Source organism: Prionailurus viverrinus, chromosome B1 (assembly GCF_022837055.1).
Source record: "Prionailurus viverrinus isolate Anna chromosome B1, UM_Priviv_1.0, whole genome shotgun sequence".
Classification (NCBI taxonomy): domain Eukaryota; kingdom Metazoa; phylum Chordata; class Mammalia; order Carnivora; family Felidae; genus Prionailurus; species Prionailurus viverrinus.
In genome coordinates this window covers 147,843,237-147,864,406 of record NC_062564.1, presented here as the reverse complement: position 1 = coordinate 147,864,406, position 21,170 = coordinate 147,843,237, and the positions used below count along the sequence as shown (strand labels likewise).

Genomic DNA, 21,170 nt, shown 5'->3' with positions numbered 1-21,170 from the left:
TGGGAGCTCAATTGTGTTCTATCAAATTTATTTCCCTTTAAGGGCACATATAACGTTCTGTGCAACCAGTTGCAGAAAACAACGTATGCAGAAAAGAGTTAATGAGCAGGTCAGAGCCTGACATCTTTAGAAAGGACTGTTGTAAGGTCTGCCCTTGGTTAGAGTCTGGGAACTTAAATCAGAAACAGTTCCCTATACTGACATAAAGTGTCCATAAGTGACTGAAGTGGCTCATTATACCTAATCTGTTTGTACAGACATTGTTCATGCTGCACATGTACTTTCCATCTGGGAGTCTAAAATTTTGATACTGCTTGGAGGAAGGTACCATGTGACCATTCTCCAATTAAAAACCTAGGATGCTGAGTTTCTAATGAGCTTCCCTGGTAGACAACACTTCACACATGTCGTCAAACTCATTGCTAGAGGAATTAATCTCACTGTGTGACTCCACCGAGGGAGACTCTTAGAAGCTAGTTCCTGGTTTCCTGCAGATATTACCTTATGTGCTGTATTATTTGCTGATTTTATGTTGTATCCTTTTGCTGTAATAAATATTGGCTGTGAATATACTATATGCTAAGTCCTCTGAATTCTTCTAGTAAATCACCAAACATGGGCATGTTCTTGAGGACCTCTGATACACAAGGTTGACTGAAATATCTACATGAAGATATATTGATTCTAAATAAAAATTTGTATTGAATATATGTGAATGAAATTATGTTAAGTAAAACCAAGGCAAGTAGCATAGACTTCTTTTAAGAGATTCACATATAGTGTCTATCTCTGCATACAGAAGTATATAAAAAGAATATTCAATTAACAGAGTCAAAGCAGAATAAGGAATATACAAAAAACTTATTTCTATGGGAGTTTTGAAGATATAGACACCTCATCTTGTTTCAATTGCCAGGAAAGCTGAAAACCTGTTAAGTTAGCCTTAAAGGAACAAGTAGGTTTTGACAGGTTATGATATCTAGAGACAGGAGAAAAGGGGAATTTTGGAAGGTTTCCCTTACAGAGTTTCTCTTGAAACCTTGCAAATGAGTATGAGGTGTTATGAAAAAGTGAAATATAGAACCTATTGAGGAAATAAAAAATAATAATCGTTACTTAGGACACAAAGTGTACATTTCAAATCTCTTGGTACAAATCCTAATAATTTGAATGATCTATATAACTCATTTCCATGCAACATTCATGGATTATTATAGAAGGACCATCAAAATTCCATAGTGTTTTAAAAGTATTCCTCTTAAACTCAGGCACAGAACTGACTTATGTTCTATTGGTTTCTAATTATGCTTTTTCTTTTCTAGCTCTCCTTTGTTCAGGTCCATCATGAGTGAGAAATGGGACTCAAACTCTTCAGAAAACTGGCATTATATTTGGAGTGTCAATGGCACAAAATATCACCTATACTCAGATATCAATATTACCTATGTGAACTACTATCTTCACCAGCCTCAAGTAGCAGCAGTCTTCATCACTTCCTACTTTCTCATCTTCTTCCTGTGCATGGTGGGAAATACCGTGGTTTGCTTTACTGTAATGAGGAACAAGCATATGCACACAGTCACTAATCTCTTTATCTTGAACCTGGCAATAAGTGATTTACTGGTTGGCATATTTTGTATGCCTATCACGCTCCTGGACAACATCATAGCAGGTATGTTGACATGTGTGCTGTACAAGGATGATATGTTTGTCCCACATTCCTGTACCCATGGCAGGGTCATCCATTCATTTGCAAATATTTATGGAGTTCCAAGAACTTCTCCAGGTACCTGCCCTCATACATTCTAAAGGAGGAGAAAGACAAACAGATGGAGGATAAGTAGTCAAAGAACAGTAGGAATTATGGATAAAAATAAAGCAAGTGACAGAGATGAAGAGTGGAAACTGTCGTTTTTATAGAGTTCACTGAAGGTAATCAGAGAATGAGATCTAACGTTTTTTTACTGATGATTTTAAATTTGCTTAATACAGTTCAGGGCACATAGAATGTAGTAAAAATATTGGGAATATTCTACACTGTAGAGTTCAAGGAACTGGTACAGTCTGGTTTCAAATGATATAACGTCTTCAGTCTAACAGATGCTGGGTCCCTCTTGTGGTTAGCTAGGGAGATTTCCAATAGTTTTTGAGGGAAGCAGCAGTCCCGTGTACCACAAAAAGTGGTAGTTTAATCAGTGGCAATGTACATATGCAATATGAGTAACTTAACACTGCATCAGTTAGGGTGCTGCCCTGGAGTCCTTGTGGCCTGTCTTGCTACTTCTCTAGGGCTACATCATACACTCTGGAAGTGCAGGGGCAGTGGATCTCCTGCTCCCAGAACAATTTTGGCACATGATACCTGCTTAATTGTTGTAGACTCCAACTCGAAAGCTCTCTTTGGCCAGCAAAAGAGCAGACTCAAGATTAAAACGAGAGATGGCTAATGTCCGGGAAAAGACAAGAGCCCCAATAAGGGTCCTTGTCCCATATTTATTCAAATCAGAAGGCTTGCAAACGTGATGGTCGTGTACAAAGAGACAAAGAAACTAGGAACATTAACTTGGGGACATGATGGGGAAAGGGGGATTTTGAAGATATACAGTGTTTGGGGTTTGGGTCAATATAAAACAAAATCCAGGTGCCAGGCAGATGGGTAGATAGTTGTTAATGGCAGACAGGAGGCGTCATGCCTGTTTATCTTTGCCAGCCTAGGGGATGAGACAGATGGGGCATAACCTCAGGTTAACAAGGCCCCTTTTCTTTTGTTAATCATCTCCGCTCTGGGCTGCTTTGCCTGCAGTGCAGCAGTCCACAGTCCAATTCACCAATTTACCTACCCTGGCCCTCTTCTCCTATGAAAGCAGCTTTCTGCTATAGTACGAAATTTGGGGTGCTTTCACCATGAATATCTAATCTTGTTATTCCTATGTATTGGGCAACTTTGTGCCATTTCTATTTCAGGCCTTTGTCTCTATTTTGGGGGGCTCAGCACCCCCTCCCTATTTTGGGATGCCTTTGGACCTCCCTATTCCTGGCACCTTTGTGCCTCCCTATTTTTGGAGTGTCTTTGCACCTCCCTATTCTTGGAGTGCCAATCTGGTGTACCCAAACTTGGGTGTGAGCATTTTATGGCTTTGTATTTCTTTATGCCTTGTTAACCCATTGGTGTAACCCTGGGGGATTCCTAAGCTTATCCCCCACACTTAATAAATATTTGTTGTATTAATGAGTGAGTGGTATTCATGAGAGATACTCATATTCCAAATATGTATAAGAAAAAATGATACAATAGGAACATATCAAAAATATTTAGAGTAGTGTGAGCCCTGTCATAGGTCCTACCCCTTCATTCAAGATCAGTGCACTGAAGAATAAGAGGTTTATCTTTAGAGATGACATCTGTTGCCTTCCTTTCTCTGCAGTGGGAGCAGGGAGAGTTTAAGAATGCCTCTTCTAGCATCTGTACTGCATAGATTCTGTGTTTTTTATGTACTTATTTTTAAAAATAATTTATATTTTTAACAAAAAGGAATGTGCATTTAAAAAAAATTTTTTTAATGTTTATTTATTTTTGAGGGAGAGAGAGAGAGAGTGCAAGCAGGGGAGGAGAGAGAGAGGGAGACACAGAATCTGAAGCAGGCTTCAGGCTCCGAGTTGTCAGCACAGAGCCCGATGTGGGGCTCGAACTCACGAACCGTGAGATCATGACCTGAGCTGAAGTCAGATGCTTAACTGACTGAGCCACCCCAGGTGCCCCAAGGAATATACATTTTTAAGACACTGGGCTAGGCAAAAAGAGAGCAAAACAGTTGATTTAAATTATTGTTATCGCTCTCAAGAAACTTACTTTTCCAGTAAGAAATGTTCTCACTATCTCGCCCTATAAATATTTATAAAGAAATTATTATCTAAACTCTTCCTTAATGTTACCCTTCCTTATCCCTGATTCTCATTCGCAGGAGGCAGCCACATTCAACACCTTGCCTTTATTTTTGGTATTTATTCTCATGTTTCTAAATAACATATTTCCATTATAAAAGGTATTATCTTCACACTGTGGGAGATGTGATGTAGTTCTTCTAATCTTCTACCACAAGAGGTATTTCCCCCAGCAGCCTCCACTGAAATGACATAGAGCAAAAGAACATAAATTCACAGAAACTGCCACATACTGCTGAATGTGAAGGTGGGAAAACAGGATTGGCTGGAATTGTGTACACATGCAATCTGATGCATTTATATAGACACACAAAATCACATTCACACTCTTTACCTCCTCTCATTTTCCCAACATTATTATAATTTTTAGTTGTCAGTATGCAGAATATATGTTCCTATTATTTGTATCTTAGCTCTGCTGAGGCATGAATGTTAATACAAGAAAATTCCCCAGGATTAAGCACATGCTATTTTTGATTGAAAGGACTATGATATCAATATGAAAGAGTGCTGTGATATCAATTTCTTTTTTCTTAGATTTAATAAGGGCATCGTATTTTTTTTATTAAAAAAAATTATTTTTGTAACGTTTATTATTGAGAGACAAACATAGAGCATGAGCAGGGGAGGGGTAGAGAGAGGGGGAGACACAGAATCTGAAGCAGGCTCCAGGCTCTGAGCTGTCAGCACAGAGCCAGATGTGGGGCTTGAACTCAGGATATGTGAGATCAGTGACCTGAGCTGAAGTCAGTTGCCTAAACAACTGAGCCACCCAGGCACCCCAGGGGCATTGTATTTTGATTTGCTTAGTTGGGGGTATGTACCTGTAAGTAATATAACCTCAACCTCCCCTGGTTAATTTCTTGTCAATACCTTCAGCCATGTCAGGTAACTTGTGAATTGCATCTTTTTTTTCTGGAGATACCCTGCTGGTGCTCTCTACCCTTTTGTTTCTATTCAGACATACTGCTTTTTAGGCATGGAGCTTAGCTGCTAGTGCTCTGGGAAGTCCCTTCACTGAGACCCTAAGGACTCTCTTTACTACTCTTTGTGTTCAATCCCCTATTTTCCAGAACCATGTCTTCTTTCTTGGTTTATTTCTCTGTTAGTTTCCTGAGAAAGTGTGCATTAAGATTAAAAAAAGAAAAACCAGGGGCACCTGGGTGGCTCAGTCGGTTAAGCATCTGACTTCGGCTCAGGTCATGATCTCAAGGTCTGCTGTGCTGACAGCTCAGAGCCTGGAGCCTGCTTCGGATTCTTTGTCTCCCACTCCCTCTGACCCTCCCCCATTCATGCTCTGTCTCAAAAATAAATAAACGTTAATTTTTTTTTAAAGAAAAAACATTTGAGATCTTGTTTGTCTGCAGTTATCTTTATTCTGCTCTCTCTCATACCTGATTATGGTTAGCTGTATGAAGTATTTAAGACTGGACATTTTTCCCCCTCAGAATTTTAACAGAGTTGTCTATTATTACTGCTGGGAAACCTGATATTACTGTTGAAAAACCTAATGATGTTCTTCTTTTATCATCATTTGCATTTTGAAAACTTGGGGCTTGTCTTCATCCTCAGTGTTCTGAATTTCAGGCAATTATGCTTTCCATAGGTCTTTTTATTTTTCATGTGTTGGACACAAACCAGGTTCTTTCAATCAGAAACAGAATGCTCCTTAATCCTGGGGAATTTCTTGCATAATTCTCATCCATTTTACTTTTTTCAATTCATATTAGTCAGATATTAGAGGTTCTGGGTTGCCTTTTGTTTCTTCATCTTTCTTGTTTCTGTTCCTTATTGTTCTTTTTTCAAAGATTTTCTTAGTTTTCTCTTCCAGACACTATATTGAATTCCACATTTCTGCTCTCATGTTTTAAATTCTTTGACCTATTTTATTTGCTGCATGTTTCCTATACTATCATGTACATTTCATCAATAAAATGTGTTATATCTCTGAGGTTTATTTTTATGCTTTTATTTTAATTCCAGTTAACAGGGTTATATTAGTTTCAGCTGTACTGGTGATTCAAATGGTGATTCAAAAATTCCATACATCACCCAGTGCTCATGATAGTACATGCACTCCTTAATCCCCATCACCTATTTCACCCATCCTCCCACCCACCTCCTCTTTGGTAACCATCAGTTTGTTCTGTATAGTTAAGAGTCTGTTTCTTGGTTTATCTTTTTTCCTATGCTAGTTTGTTTTGTTTCTTAAATTCTACATATGAGTGAAATCATATTGTATTTCTTTCTCTAATGGGCTTACTTCACTTAGCATTTTAATCCCTAGCTCCACCCATGTAATTGCAAATAGCAAGATTTCAGTCTTTTTTGCAGCTGAATAATATTCCATTGCACATGCATGTACGTGTGTGTGTGTGTGTGTGTGTGTGTGTGTGTGTGTGACACATCTTCTTTTCCATTCATCAATCAGTGGCTATTTGGGCTGCTACATATCTTGGGTATTGTAGATAGTGCTGCTATGAACATAGGGGTGCAAGTATCCCTTTGAATTAATATTTTTTTATTCTTTGGGTAAATAGTAGTGAGATTGCTGGATCTTAAAGTAGTTCTATTTTTAGCTTTTTGAGGAACCTCTTTACAGTTTTCCAGCACTCTGGAAAACAGTTTGCATTCCCACCAACAGTGCAAGAAGATTCTTCTTTCTCCACATCCTCGCCAATACTTGTTTCTTGTGTTGTTGATTTTAGCCATTCTGACAGATGTGAGGTGATATTTCACTGTACTTTTGATTTGCATTTCCCTGATGATGAATGATGTTAATCAGCATCTTTTCATGTGTCTGTTGGCCATCTGTATGTCTTCCTTGGACAAATGTCTGTTCATGTCATCTGCCCATTTTTTAATGGGGTTGTGTTCTGGGTATTGAGTTGTAGAAGTTATTTATATATTTAAAATACTAACACTTAATTGGATATGTCATTTGCAAATATCTTTTCCTATTCAGTAAGTTGTCTTTTAGTTTTGTTGATTGTTTCCTTTGCTGTGCAGTAGCTTTTTATTTTGATGAAATCCCTATAGTTTATTTTTGTTTCTGTTTCCCTTGTCTCAGGAGACCTATCTAGAAAGAAGTTGCTATGGCTGATCTCAGAGAAGTTACTGCTTATGTTCTCATCTAGGATTTTTGTGGTTTCAGGTCTCAAATTTAGATCTTTAATCCATTTTGAGTTTATTTTTGTGTATGGTATAAGAAACTGGTCTAGTTTTTCCAGGTTTCTTGAAGAGACTGTCTTTTTTTCCATTGGATATTATTTCCTACTTTGTTGAAGATTAGTTGACCATGTAATTGTGGGTTTATTTCTGAGTTTTCTATTTTGTTTCAGTGATCTATGTTTCTATTTTTGTGCCAGTTTAATACTGTTTTGATTACTACAGGTTTGTAATATAACTTGAAGTCTGGATTTGTGATATCTCCAGCTTTGCTTTTCTTTTTCAAGTTTGCTTTGGCTATTTGCAGTCTTTTTGTGGTTCCATACATATATTAGGATTGTTTGTTCTAGTTCTGTGAAAAATGCTATTGGCATTTTCATAGGGATCACATTAAATGTGTAGGTTGCTTTGGTAGTACAGACATTTTTACAATATTTGTTCTTCCAGTCCATGAGCATGGAATGTTTTTCCCTTTCTTTGTGTTATCTTCTATTTCTTTCATCAGTGTTTTATACTTTTCAGAGTATAGGTATGTCACCTCTTTGGTTAGTTTTCTTCCTAGGTATCTTATTATTTTTGGTGCAGTTGTGAATGGGATTGCTTTCTTAATTTCTCTTTCTGCTGCTTCATTATCAGTGTATAGAAATGCAACAGATATCTATACATCGATTTTGTATTCTGCAAATCTTTTATCAGTCCTAGCAGCCTTTTGGCAGTCTTTCAGATATTCAGTGTAGAGTATCATGTCATCTACATAGTGAAAGTTTGACTTCTTCCTTACTGATTTGGATGCGTTTTATTTTTCTTGTCTGCCTGCCATGGGTAGGACTTATAGTACTATGTTGAATAAAAGTGAGAGGGAACATCCTTTTCTTGTTCCTGGTCTTTGGGGAAAAGCTCTCAGTTTTTCATCATTAAGGATGAAGTTAGCTGTGGGTTTTTCATATATGTCCTTTTTATGTTGAGGTATGTTCCCTCTAAACCTACTTGTTGAGAGTTTTTATCATGAATGGATATTGAATGCGGTCAAATGCTCTTTCTGTGTCTACTGAAATGATCATATGATACTTATTCTTTATTTTATATTATGTTGATTGATTAGCAAATACCGAACCACCCTTGCAACCCAGGAATAAATCCCACTTGATCACTGTGAATGATTTTTTTTAATGATTGTTGGATTCAGTTTGGTGTATTTCATTGAGGACTTTTGCATCTATGTTCATTAGAGATATTGGCCTGTGGTGCTCTTTTTTTGGTATCTTTATCTGGTTTTAGTATCAGAGTAATGCTGTCCTCATAGAATGAATTTGGAAGTTTTTCTTTTTCTATTTTTTGGAATAGTTTGAGAAGAATAGGTATTAACACTCCTTTAGATGTTTGGTAGAATTCACCTTGAAGCCATCTGTTCCTGGGCTTTTGTTGAGAATTTTGTGATTACTGATTCAGTTTCCTTGCTGGTAATTGACCTGCTCAAGTTTTCTATTTCTTCCTGTTTCAGTTTTCGTAGGTTATATGCTTCTGAGAATTTATCCATTTCTTCTAGGTTGTCAAAATTGTTGGCAAATAGTTTTTCATAATAATTATAATTGTATTTCTGTGGTGTTGGTTTCTCCTTTCTCATTTGTAATTTTGTGGCCTTTTTCCTTTTTTCTTATAAGTCTGGCTAAAGGTTTGAAGTAATTTTTTTTATATTTTTCATCTACTTGATTTTTTTTTTCTTAAGTTTCTTTTTTCCTATTTTAGCCACTTTTATATTCGAGGCTTCCCGTCTGTCAATTGCTGCTTAGCTGCTTGCGTTTCAGACTGAGACATGGTGCGGCTTCCTTGGACCTCTGCATGCCTTAGGTTTGAGGTTAGGCCCACTCTTAGCCTCATTAATCTGGCCCATTCGCTGGGAAATCCACAACTGTCAAAAATTGTACATCAGGGGGCGCCTGGGTGGCTCAGTCGGTTGAGCGTCCGACTTCAGCTCAGGTCACGATGTCGCAGTCCGTGAGTTCGAGCCCCGCGTCAGGCTCTGGGCTGATTCCAATTCTGTGTCTCCCTCTCTCTCTGCCCCTCCCCCGTTCATGCTCTGTCTCTCTCTGTCTCAAAAATAAATAAATGTTAAAAAAAAAAATTAAAAATTGCACATCAGTGTTCTTGGAAGGATCACATTCCCCAGAAGGCAATTCTCTGACCTATTGCCATGGGAGTCGTAAGACTGGCTGCTCTGTTCCAGAGCCTAGTGGGTCTCTGGGCAGCAGGACCGCATGCAGAGCATGTATTTTCACTTCATCATTGTGCGTCATTGTGGTACCTGTGGTACCCACCACACTTGCACCTGCTGACTCGGAGTCTAGAGCCCCTCTGCTTTTACTTCCTCAGAGAGTAACCTCCATTCTTCTGCTAGCAGGGGAAGAACAAGTGGCATCTGGTTGTATTTATTCATAATTCAGCCAGTTGTGTCATTTTCCCAGCTTTATTTTCTTTCTGTGTATTCGAGTTCTTTGTTCTCTGGTGCTTTCATTTCAGTGGAATTTAGTGAGGGAGATGAGATAAATCATATGTTCTATTTTTGACCAAAGGCTATTGACACTCCTTTTTGCCTTTTTAATACTGTAAACAGCCAAATATATTTTAGGACTAGGAAAATGTGTTCACTTTTGGTTTCTATTCAGGGGAGTCATTCAAGCATCTATTTTAACATGAGCTGGATAGATGCCAAAATGTTTTTTCTGGTAGACTTGGATCATTTAGATTATTGGGAATATTTTAAATTAGGTACAAATATTTTTAAAAAATAAAGTACAGATCTGTTTAAAAGAAAATGAATGTTATTTTTTTCTCAGGTTTTTAAAATTTATCTTTTGGGAAACGAGAATATTTGCTAGTGGAATAATATGATTACTTTCTTATAATAGCAGGGGTGTTTATATTAACCTGTTATAATAATTTTACTAATTTCTTTTATAAACATTCCAGTAAATGAAGTTTACTTAGAAAGTAATTCAAATGGACTATTTTTGTTTATGCAAAGTGCTCTTTATTCTTGAAATACGTTTTAGTCAGCTCAGGCTACCATAACAAAATACTATAGACTAGGTGGCTTAAGCAAAAGACATTTATTTTCTTTCTATTCCAGAGGCTAGACGTCTGAGATCAGGGTGCTGGCATGGTCAGCTTGTTGGTGAGGGTCCTTTTTTTGGTTTGTAGACAGCTACCTTCTTGCTTTGTGCTCACATGGCCTTTCTTCTGTGCATGCTCCTAGAGAAGAAAGCTTTTTTTTTCTCCCTCTTCTTCTAATGGCACTAATCCCATCATGTGGGCACCACTTTGTGGCATCATCTAAATATAATTACTTTCCAGAGGCCCCACTTCCAAACACATTGAAACTTAAGGCTAGAATATATGAATTTGATGGGAGGGCAGGTAGAGCACAAACATTCACTCTATAACAAAGTACCTCTGAGGTAAATTGTCTCATTACATTATATATGAATAAATATTAATTTTATTTATTCTACATGTGACTCCTATTTCCCATGATTTATGAGGTACATTTTCAAAATTATAAAACCAATATTCTTCCTGTCTTACTCATTTAAAGGGCATTATTGCATAAAGTTAATGGTTTAGGCTCTGGAACCATACAAGTGGGATTGAAATCCTAAGTATGTTGCTAACTAGCTGTGGCAAGGTATGTGATATGTGTGTGTTTATTAGCTAGTCTATATCATGAGGAAGAGAATAAAGCCTTTGAAAGTCTATTTGGGGGATTAGATAAATTAATAGGTACAAAACACTTACCACAGTGCCTAGAATGTTGTAACTACCATAGGAGTTCTGACATTAATAGCACTATACTAAAAACAGCTCTGGAGATATTAATGAAAATAATGGGAAACATTGATTGTTTTCTGGATATCATTTAGGAAATAGTTGCATCAGTCTCGATTTCATGCTTTTCTGTTCTTTTTTTTTGTGAAATTTAAAAAAGTATGATCTTTTCAAAGACTGTTTCAATTTCCCTTTCAGGATGGCCCTTTGGAAGCACAATGTGCAAGATCAGCGGATTCATTCAGGGAATATCAGTTGCAGCATCAGTCTTTACTTTAGTTGCGATAGCTGTGGATAGGTAAGTCAGCACCAACATATGAGTCCAGAGAAAAATTTATTATCTACCAAATTTGGTTATATTTGCCCCAAACTATATCCATAATATCTATCCTTTAAGAGCAAGGTGTATCTATCTACTAAAGGTTCAGTAATAAAACTACTGAAATTTTCATATTTTAGAATTAAATAATTAGGGATGATACGTGTCTTAGTTTGGGCTGCTCTAACAAGATTCCATAGACTTTGTGGCTGAAGCAACAAAAACTTGTTCCTCAGTTCTGGAGGCTGGACGGTTCAAGGTAAGGATGCCAGTATCTTCTGTGTTTAGTGAGAGACCTTTTCTTGGTTTGCAGAAGGCTATCTTCTCCTTAGAGAGCACAAACCCTAGTCTCTTCCTATTCTTATAAAAGGTCATTAATCCTATCATGAGGAACCTACCCTCTTGATCTCTTCTACCTAGTTACTTCCTAAAGGTCATGGCTCCTGATATCATACAACCAAGGCTTAGGGTTTCAACCCTATTCAACGTATGAATTTCTGGGGGACACAAACCTGAAGTTCAAAACAGCATAGTTTATATATTTTTCACACTAGAATATTGAATTTTCTAATGGTGAAAATGTGAAATAAATCTGATATTTCATCCAAATGTTAAGGTAAAATTTAATAATCCATTTACACATATTGTTGAGTGTGCCTGTAATGGGCTGGGTTGTATACCATCTCAAACAAATTAGACAAAGTACCTCCTAAAGAAGTCCACACTCTGGTAGAGGTAGACAAGACACATTAATGAATACTACTCTCTTACATAACAATGGTACAAAGGAGAGAGTGATCAAGTTACTTCTCAGGACAGGGAGTGTTGCATTCACAGAAAAGGTCATATCTGTCTAAATCTTGAGGGGTCAGAAATTTACCTTGGAAAGAAACCGAGGAAAGAGCATCTCTTAAAACAGATATATATATATATATATACGGCAATTGAAATAGGAGGATACTTGTCAAGAGAAGTACAGAGAGATAGTCCAGCTAGAACATGGAAGGGTGGAATAGCACATTAGGTCACAGAAAGTCTATGATAGACCTGGGGCACCTGGGTGCTCAGTCAGTTGAGCCTCTGACTCATTTCAGGTCAGCTTACGATCCCAGGGTCTTGGGATGGAGCCCTGCATCAGGCTCTGCCCTGAGTGTGGAGCCTGCTTGAGCTTCTTTCTTTGTAAAACAAAACAAAACACATGTCTGTGGATCTGTCTTCCATTTGTCCTGAAGACAGCAGGGAGCTGCTACTAACATCTTTTATGTAGGGGAATAATGACTAGATTTTCATTTTAGAAAAACAAGTAGAAAGGATTTAGAGTTGTGTTAAGACTAAAGAAAAGAAAAAGAGTTAAATTTTTGTAACAACTTAGATGGGAGAGGATGTGTGCATGTGTTAAGGCAGTGGCAATTAAGGGATACTTGAGAAGGAAACTGAACAATGTCCTGAAAGATGTCTCCCCAGCCAAGGAAAAGGACCAAAAAGGAACCAACCAGTCAGCAACACATACATGTAGATGAGAGAGTGTTTAAAAAATACAATAGAATTGTTGACATTAAAAAAAGCAAAACAACTAGTAGATCCTATTTTCAACATTAATCTGTTTTTAAGAACCCATCTTATACATCCAGTTTTTTTGGTTTACATGTAAGAAGAATAAAATTTGTATATATATATATATATATATATATATATATATATATATATATATATATATGCTAGCCACCAAATGCCAAAGATATCTTTTTACATTAAAATTTGGAAGCTAATCATTTCCAAATTTACCATATCCTGTTACTACTATTATTTTCTACTACTAACTAGTGCTACTACTAAATTATTTAGTTGTGAATATTTGTAGTACTATATCTTAATTTTACAATTATTTATGTCATCTTTACAGTGAATTAAAAAACTGTAATATCCTTTGTATTTTCTGCTTGAATCTTGAGTTTATCAGGTTTATTTCATTACATTTAGTATTAAGTATCCCTTAATTTCTTTTTCACGGTTTCTAGTATGCCTCCTAATTAGAGATTTAGAAATAAACATTGCTGTTCATTTTTTAAAAATGTTTATTTTTGAGAGAGAAGACTGCGTCTATGTGCACGCACACAAGTGGGAGAGGGGAGAGAGAGAGGATTTGAAGCAGGTTCTGCACTGATAGCAGAGAGCAGAATGGAGGGCTTGAACGTACAAACCTTGAGAACATGACCTGAGCTCAAGTTGGATGCTTAACCAACTGAGCCATCCAGGTGCCCCAACAGGAGAGATACATGGCAATGTCAAGATTCCTGAGTAAAATGGAAAAGGATTGAGTAGACCTACCAAGAGAATTTCAGCAGTGTCTGTCATGTTTTATGTCTTTTAAAAAGTGATGAAAATATGGTCACCTGTGACATACCCTTTGCTATCTGCCTTCCAATCCATATATCATTTCTTTGTGGTTTCAGTTATTTTTTGTAATACAACAAGTCACCTCCCAAAACAAGCCACTTATTTAGTGGCTCATGATGCTCATGAATCTGTGATGTGGGCAGATTCCCTGATTAGGGAAATATACCTTGTCTCTGCTCCACTTGGCATCAGGGAGGGGAGCTCCATAAAATCCCACTCTGATGGTGGTGCCCAGATTGGGAGGACTTAAACAGCTAGGAGACAGAACTGAGTCTTCTCAGGCACTTTATTCCTACTGGTTTTTCTCCACATGGGCTCTATAGCATGACAGCTTCAAGGTACCTGACCTTCTTACATGTAGTCTAAGGCATGTGTGTCCTAAGTGCCAGTGAAAGTCATGTAGTGTCACTGCTACGTCCTATTCATTAGAAGTAAGTCACTAGGGGTGCCTGGGCGGCTCAGTCGGTTGAGCATCTGACTTTGGCTCAGGTCATGATCTCACAGTTCGTGGGTTCGAGCCCCACATCAGGCTCTGTGCTGACGGCTTGCTCAGAGCCTAGAGCCTGCTTCAGATTCTGTGTCTCCTTCTCTCTCTGCCCCTCCCCTGCTCACGCTTTGTCTCACTCTTTCTCAAAAATAAATAAGTGTAAAAAGAAGTGAGTCACTAAAACCAGCTCATATTCATGGAGAAGGGAATTGAATTTGGAGGACATGTTTTCAAACCATCACACCTTCATGTCCATCTGAACTACCTGCATCTGAATGCCTTTCTCAGGGTCAGCTCTTAGAGGAAGCCAAACTAAAAAATCTCCCAAACCTATTTCTCCAGACTAAGTCTTTCTCCTAAATTTCATACTTATATTCAAAATCCCTCCTGGATAACTTCACCTGCATATCCAACAACAAGCACTTCAAAATAGACCCAGAATTGAACTTGTCTTCTCTACCAGTCCCCCACAAAATAAGTAAACAAAAAGTTAGCTCCTTTTCTCATTTTCCCAAATCAGTGAATGGTAGTATCACACATCCAATCTGTTCTTGAACTTTCCTTCTCTCTCCAACTTCTATCTAGTCACTCTTTAAATCCCATAAGTTCTTCACCAAACTCCACACCCAAGAAGCAAATAATCCAGTGAAGAAATGGGCAGAAGACATGAATAGACACTTCTCTAAAGAAGACATCCAAATGGCCAACAGGCACATGAAAAGATACTCAACGTTGCTCCTCATCAGGGAAATACAAATCAAAACCACACTGAGATATCACCTCACGCCAGAGTGGCTAAAATGAACAAATCAGGAGACTACAGATGTTGGCGAGGATGTGGAGAAAAGGGAACCCTCTTGCACCCTCTTGTTAGTGGAAATACAAACTGGTGCAGCCACTCTGGAAAACAGTGTGGAGTTTCCTCAAAATATTAAAAATAGATCTACCCTATGACCCAGCAATAGCCTTGCTAGGAATTTACCCAAGGGATACAGGAGTGCTGATGCATAGGGGCACTTGTACCCCAATGTTTATAGCAGCACTTTCAACAATAGCCAAATTATGGAAAGAGCCTAAATGTCCATCAACTGATGAATGGATAAAGAAATTGTGGTTTATATACACAAAGGAATACTATTTGGCAATGAGAAAGAATGAAATCTGGCCATTTGTGGCAATGTGGATGGAACTGGAGGGTATTATGCTAAGTGAAATAAGTCATAGAAAGATACATACCATATGTTTTCACTCTTATGTGGATCCTGAGAAACTTAACAGAAGAACATGAGGAGGGGAAGGAATAAAAAAAGGTTGGAGAGGGAGCCAAAACATAAGAGACTTTTAAAAGCTGAGAACAAACTGAGGGTTGGTGATGAGTATTGAGGGCACCTGTTGGGATGAGCACTGGGTGTTGTATAGAAACCAATTTGACAATAAATTTCATATTAAAAAAAATCCCATCAGTTCTGGGTGCTAACGGTCTTGAACAAGTCTACTATCTTCCATTGCTTGGGATAGAATACTGAGATTTTTTTTCCTAACTGGTCGTAGTGATAAATTTTATGTGTGACCTTGACTGTTCCATGTGGTACCCAGATATTTGGTCAGACATTATTCTGGGTGTGTCTATGAGGGTACTTTTGATGAGATTAACATTTGAATCAATAGGTTGAGTAAAAGATTGCCCTCCCTACTATTGTTGGCCCTTATTCAATCAGTTGAAGGCCTGTATAGAACAAAGAAGCAAAAAGGCTGACCTTCCTGCAATTAAATGCCTGACTTTTATTGCTGAGACATCAGTCTTTTTCTGTCTTCAGACTTGAACTGCAACATTAGCTCTTCTGGTGTTGTGAGCCTGATAGCTTTTTGGAACTTATATCGGTGGCTATCCTGTTCTCAAGCCCTTAGATGTGAACTGGACTATACCATGGGCTCTCCTGGTCCCCATTTTGCCAGCTGCAGATCTTGGGACTTCTTCCCAAATTGCATGAGCCAATCCTTTATCTTTCTATATATGCATATTGTTGACTCTGTTTCTCTAGAGAAGCCTGAGTAACTTACTGGCCAAATCTAAACTCCAGCATGATTTTAGCATAATTGCACAATATTTTCTTTGGCCATTTTCTGACAGCATTTTCTTTTTTGTTGCTATACATATATATGTGTGTGTGTGTGTGTGTGTATATACACACACACACACACATATATATATATGAATATATTGTATGTATATTTGTTGAATGAATGAAAAAATATTTGAAGACCCAATAGTTGGTTTGCAAAAAAAGAACAAAATACCTAGAATTGTGCCTATAAAGTTACCTATAATTTAAAGGTAGGTAGATGGGAGGAAAGGGGGTGCTGGGTGGTTCAGTTGGTTAAGTGTCTGACTTCAGTTCTGATCATGATCTCGCATGATCTCACAAGCCCCACATCAGGCTCTGTACTGACAGCCTGGAGCCTGCTTCTAATTCTGTCTCCCTCTCTCTGTGCCCCTCCCCCACTTGTGCTCTTTCTCTCTCTCAAATAAATATAAATAAACAATAAAAAAAAACACTAGAAGACAACTTGTTTAAGATAGCAGACATTACCCATGCAATGAAGGACAATAGAGCAATTAAAGTTCAAATTAATTAGTATATGAAGATATGTTAGATAAAGCTTTTAAGTGGCTCAGCAACAACTCCATGTTAATTTAAGTTTTCTTATCTGCTGATCTGGAAAGTAATAGTTTTCATAACATTTCCTTTTTATAGAATCATCACAAAAATCAGAGATTAAGTAGGTGATAATACTTTGAAAAATATAAAATATTACACAGTTGTATATGGTATGATTATAATGAGCATGAATAATAACATCAAGACTCACAAAAGCAAAATTGCAGTAAAATGAAATCAGCATTATTCTACATACTGACATTGAACTTTCGTGCTCACCAGAGGGCATAGAACGTCTGGAAAGCAAGTAATCAGAACTCATAATGGAAATTCTCAGACTCTTATAGTTGTGAACCAAGCCACCAAAACACTTTAGTGACTTGAAACAAGAATGCTTAAACATTTCTCACGATGCTGTGGTTTGGTTGGGTGCCTCTGTGTCGTTTCTGTCATCTTGCTAATGTTCAGTTGGCCAAGCACACAGATAATGTGGGAGGGGAGCACAGAGGTCACGAAAGGAAAGTATAACAATATGGTCTCTGAAGCCAAACTATCTGTTTTAAATCACGTGTAGTTGTGGGCAAGAGTTTTTACGTTTTCTAAGCCTATTGTGCCAGTAAATGGGGAAGCTTAAAGACCATCAATGCAAACCAATGAAAAAGAGCCTAAAACAAAATACTAACTATTCATGTTCAATATATGCTAGTTACCGCTATCACTCTCATAGTCTGAGTTGAAATTTATATCAGTTACAAAAGACATCAATGCATGCCTCTCTACTGCTAATGGTAACTTTCTATGCTTTTTGAGGGGAATGTGAGTGGGAGAATTAAATTCAATTCACAACTTGGTCAAAAGTTACAAGGCAGTGTCCCACTGCTATTTGCCTTTAATTGCAGGTTCCGCTGTGTTGTCTATCCTTTTAAGCCAAAGCTCACTATCAAGACAGCATCTGTCATTATTGTGATCATCTGGGTCCTGGCCATTGCCATTATGTCCCCATCTGCAATAATGTTACATGTACAAGAAGAAAAATATTACCAAGTGAGACTCAACTCCCAGAATAAAACCAGTCCAGTCTACTGGTGCCGGGAAGACTGGCCAAATCAGGAAATGAGGAAGATCTACACCACTGTGCTGTTCGCCAACATCTACCTGGCTCCCCTGTCCCTCATTGTCATCATGTATGGAAGGATTGGAATTTCACTCTTCAAAATGACAGTGCCCCACACAGGCAAACAGAACCAGGAGCAGTGGCATGTGGTGTCCAAGAAGAAACAGAAGGTCATTAAGATGCTCCTGATTGTGGCTCTGCTTTTTATTCTCTCCTGGCTGCCTCTGTGGACACTGATGATGCTCTCAGACTATGCTGACCTGTCTCCAAATGAACTGCGGGTTATCAACATCTACATCTACCCGTTTGCACATTGGCTGGCCTTTTGCAATAGCAGCATCAACCCCATCATTTATGGTTTCTTCAATGAGAATTTTCACCGTGCATTCCAAGATGCTTTTCACTTCCAGCTCTGCCAAAAAAGAGCAAAGCCCAAGGAAACCTATACCGTAAGAGCTAAAAACAATGTGATCATAAGTACATCTCATCAGTTACCCCCAGGACCTGCAATTCAAAATTCACATGAGGAAAATTTGCTTTGTAGGAAAAGTGCTGAAAAACCCAACCAAGAATTAATGATGGAAGAATTAGGGGGAGTCACCCAGAGCAATGAGATTTTAAAAGAGCTGGTATGATTATTTTAACTATACAGTGTGTTATATATAGAAATACTATTGCTTTCTATAGCTTTGTACTTGAATTCTAAGAATGTTCTAAAGAAAATATGTACTGAAAGCCCTCTTTGAACAGAAGTGGAATAGTCTTATGTTCATATCCAATCTTATGGTATATAAAATATGTAGAGACTCACATACAAATTTGCCTGGATAAATCCATTTTCTAGGAACAATTTTCAAAGCCTGACCTTTTCCAATTTAGCCAGTTGGGTAGGAGTCAAACATATGTATTATGTGTATACAAATATATACAACACACACACTTATTTTCTCCAAATGGCGATAAATGGGCAGTTATTTGCATGAGAGTACATTTTGTCAATTCTCTTTTTGCTTTTAGAGTTGAAATTTTAGACTACAAAATTATTTGTGCTTTTAAAATATACTTAGCTTTCTTAGAAGAACTGCAATAGCAAATAGACACTATTTCTTTGTGTTAAAGAGTACAGTTAAAGTTGGTGAAATCATAACATTGTTGGCTTTTTAATATTTTCATAAATAAAATTCATGCCGTAGCTGAACCCATATTTCTTAGAGGTGACTTAGGATGCCAGTTTGACCCCCTCTCTAATAGAATCTCTGACAAAGAAGAAAATCCTTTTTTTTTTAATGTTTATTTTTTGAGAGAGAGAGAATATGAGCAGTGGAGGGGTAGAGAAAGAGGGAAACACAGAATCTGAAGCAGGCTCTGACCTGTCAGTACAGAGCCTGATGCGGGGCTCGAAGACACAGACCGTGAGATCATGACCTGAGCTGAAGTCAGACGCTCAACTGAGTGAGCCATCCAGGTACCCCAAGAAGCAAATCCTTTGGTAATGCAACATTTGGCCAACATTGGAGAATGACCACTCTCCTTTGAAGGGCTGAGTCAAAGATGTGTGGCAATCATTAGTAAAGTCTGTGCAGAAAAAGACCAATTATTCCAGGTTTCCTGCTGGGTACAGCAATTAAATACAGCACTCTTACTGAATTAGTAAACTAATACCGCTGCTAAAAAGAGAATTGCAAACCCTTGGGTTCTGCTATGTTTCAATTATGTAATGGCAATAGCTGTAAATGTTAGCTTTTATTCTAGGGTGAGATTAGTCCCTAGAAAATTTGAAAATAATAAATAATTTGGCAAATAAAAATTGCTTGGTTCAGGCCAAGAGTGATGAAAAGTGTTATTTCCTACAATCAGGAAGGACAACTTTTGAAGTCTAGCTTTAGAATTTGATCATCTATTCCTTTGCCCCAGTTACCAAAGTACTATTTACAGTAAATGTTGAAGGTTACTTTGTTGGACTCCTACTTTCTAATGGGCATCCTCACATTCTGTCAGCACCTGAAATTCATCATCACTAAACCCCACACCCTTACTTGTCATCTAACTACCTTCTATCAACTTCAACCCCCTTTCATATGTGTATTTCCACCAATAGTCTGTTTGTGACAATGTAGGTATTATCTAAAGTGATATATTTTCTCTACCGTGCTCATTTTCTTGAGTCCTCCTAAGCAGAGTTGTTAATATCCATATTTTTACTAACAGTCTGTTCAAGACAATCTAGGCCACAAGCCACAGAGCATTAAACTTAATGGAATTTGCCTGACTAGATTTCAAACTTTCTTGGGATTAGTGACTTCTTTTTTCCTTCCATTTTTCTCCCTTATTGAACAGAAATATCTACAACTGTTATTCCATGCTTGTACCACCATTGTGTTTTGGAAGCAGATAACCTGCCTCTTTAGTTTCAGTGGTCCACAGATGGACAGAAATGGTGTCACTAAATTTGTGATAACATGTTATGGCAAAAATACAAAATACACTTCCTTTTCTTTTTTGTAGTTAATTCTTTGATATGTTTGAAGTGTATTTTTTGTAAGAGAAAAATACAAATTATTTATAGTATTTAAGCAGTTTTTCCATTCAATCATACCTCTGCCTGGCTTGAGCACTAGCTTCTTGAAAGGGATTCCAGTTTGAGAACGCCCTCCCTTCTAGGTGTATTGCCCGTGCTGCTCCCTGGCTTAGGGACCGTGCTATGGTGCATTACCTTAATGGGAGATAATGGCCTATGAATTACACCATGTACAGATGAAGCACATGTTCAATACAGCAAAACGAATAAGAAAAATTCAGCTTCGGTGAACTTATATAGAAAGTTGTACTCCAAAGAGTATAAAAAGCTGTATGAATTTCAGTATAGATCTAAGTTTTGTGTTTTAGTTTTTGATTCCAATGTGGAACAAGGATCACCACAGTCAGTGAGTAAGACCAGCATGACACAAAGGCAGTATGTGTGGTAGTTAGGATGACAGATACTGGAGCAAGGCAGACAGGTTCAAATCAAGGATTCTCTGCTTGTTACCCAGTGCATGATTATGTCGGAGTTACTTAATCCCTCTCTACATTGGTGTCCTCATCTGTAAAATGGGGTAATAATGGTACCTGTTCATAATTTTGTCTTTAAATGAGTTATATTGCATAAGACATTTGAAACAGTGCTTAGCCTTCAAATACTCATGTGTGCAATTTGTTACATGTACTAAATAGGTGGAAAAAGCCACAGTTCTTAATCCTGGATAAAAAACATAATCCCTG

At 37.7% G+C, this 21,170-nt stretch overlaps 1 protein-coding gene across 1 annotated transcript; it reads left to right on the top strand.

Annotated features, from left to right (window-relative positions):
• The first annotated feature begins 1,329 nt into the window (after positions 1–1,329).
• On the top strand, positions 1,330–18,544 carry NPFFR2 (neuropeptide FF receptor 2). Its single transcript, XM_047857356.1, has 3 exons — positions 1,330–1,672; positions 11,131–11,230; positions 17,695–18,544. Exons 1-3 carry the CDS (start codon positions 1,345–1,347, stop codon positions 18,542–18,544), a joined length of 1,278 nt encoding a protein of 425 aa, XP_047713312.1. The 5' UTR covers positions 1,330–1,344.
• The last annotated feature ends 2,626 nt before the right edge of the window (positions 18,545–21,170 follow it).

Excerpts from the sequence above, each read along its gene's own strand:
- NPFFR2 (XM_047857356.1), top strand. The coding sequence starts at position 1,345 with ATGAGTGAGAAATGGGACTCAAACTCTTCAGAAAACTGGCATTATATT. Across the intron at positions 1,673-11,130 it reads CCTGGACAACATCATAGCAG|GATGGCCCTTTGGAAGCACA; the intron begins GTATGTTGACAT and ends TTTCCCTTTCAG. Across the intron at positions 11,231-17,694 it reads GTTGCGATAGCTGTGGATAG|GTTCCGCTGTGTTGTCTATC; the intron begins GTAAGTCAGCAC and ends CTTTAATTGCAG.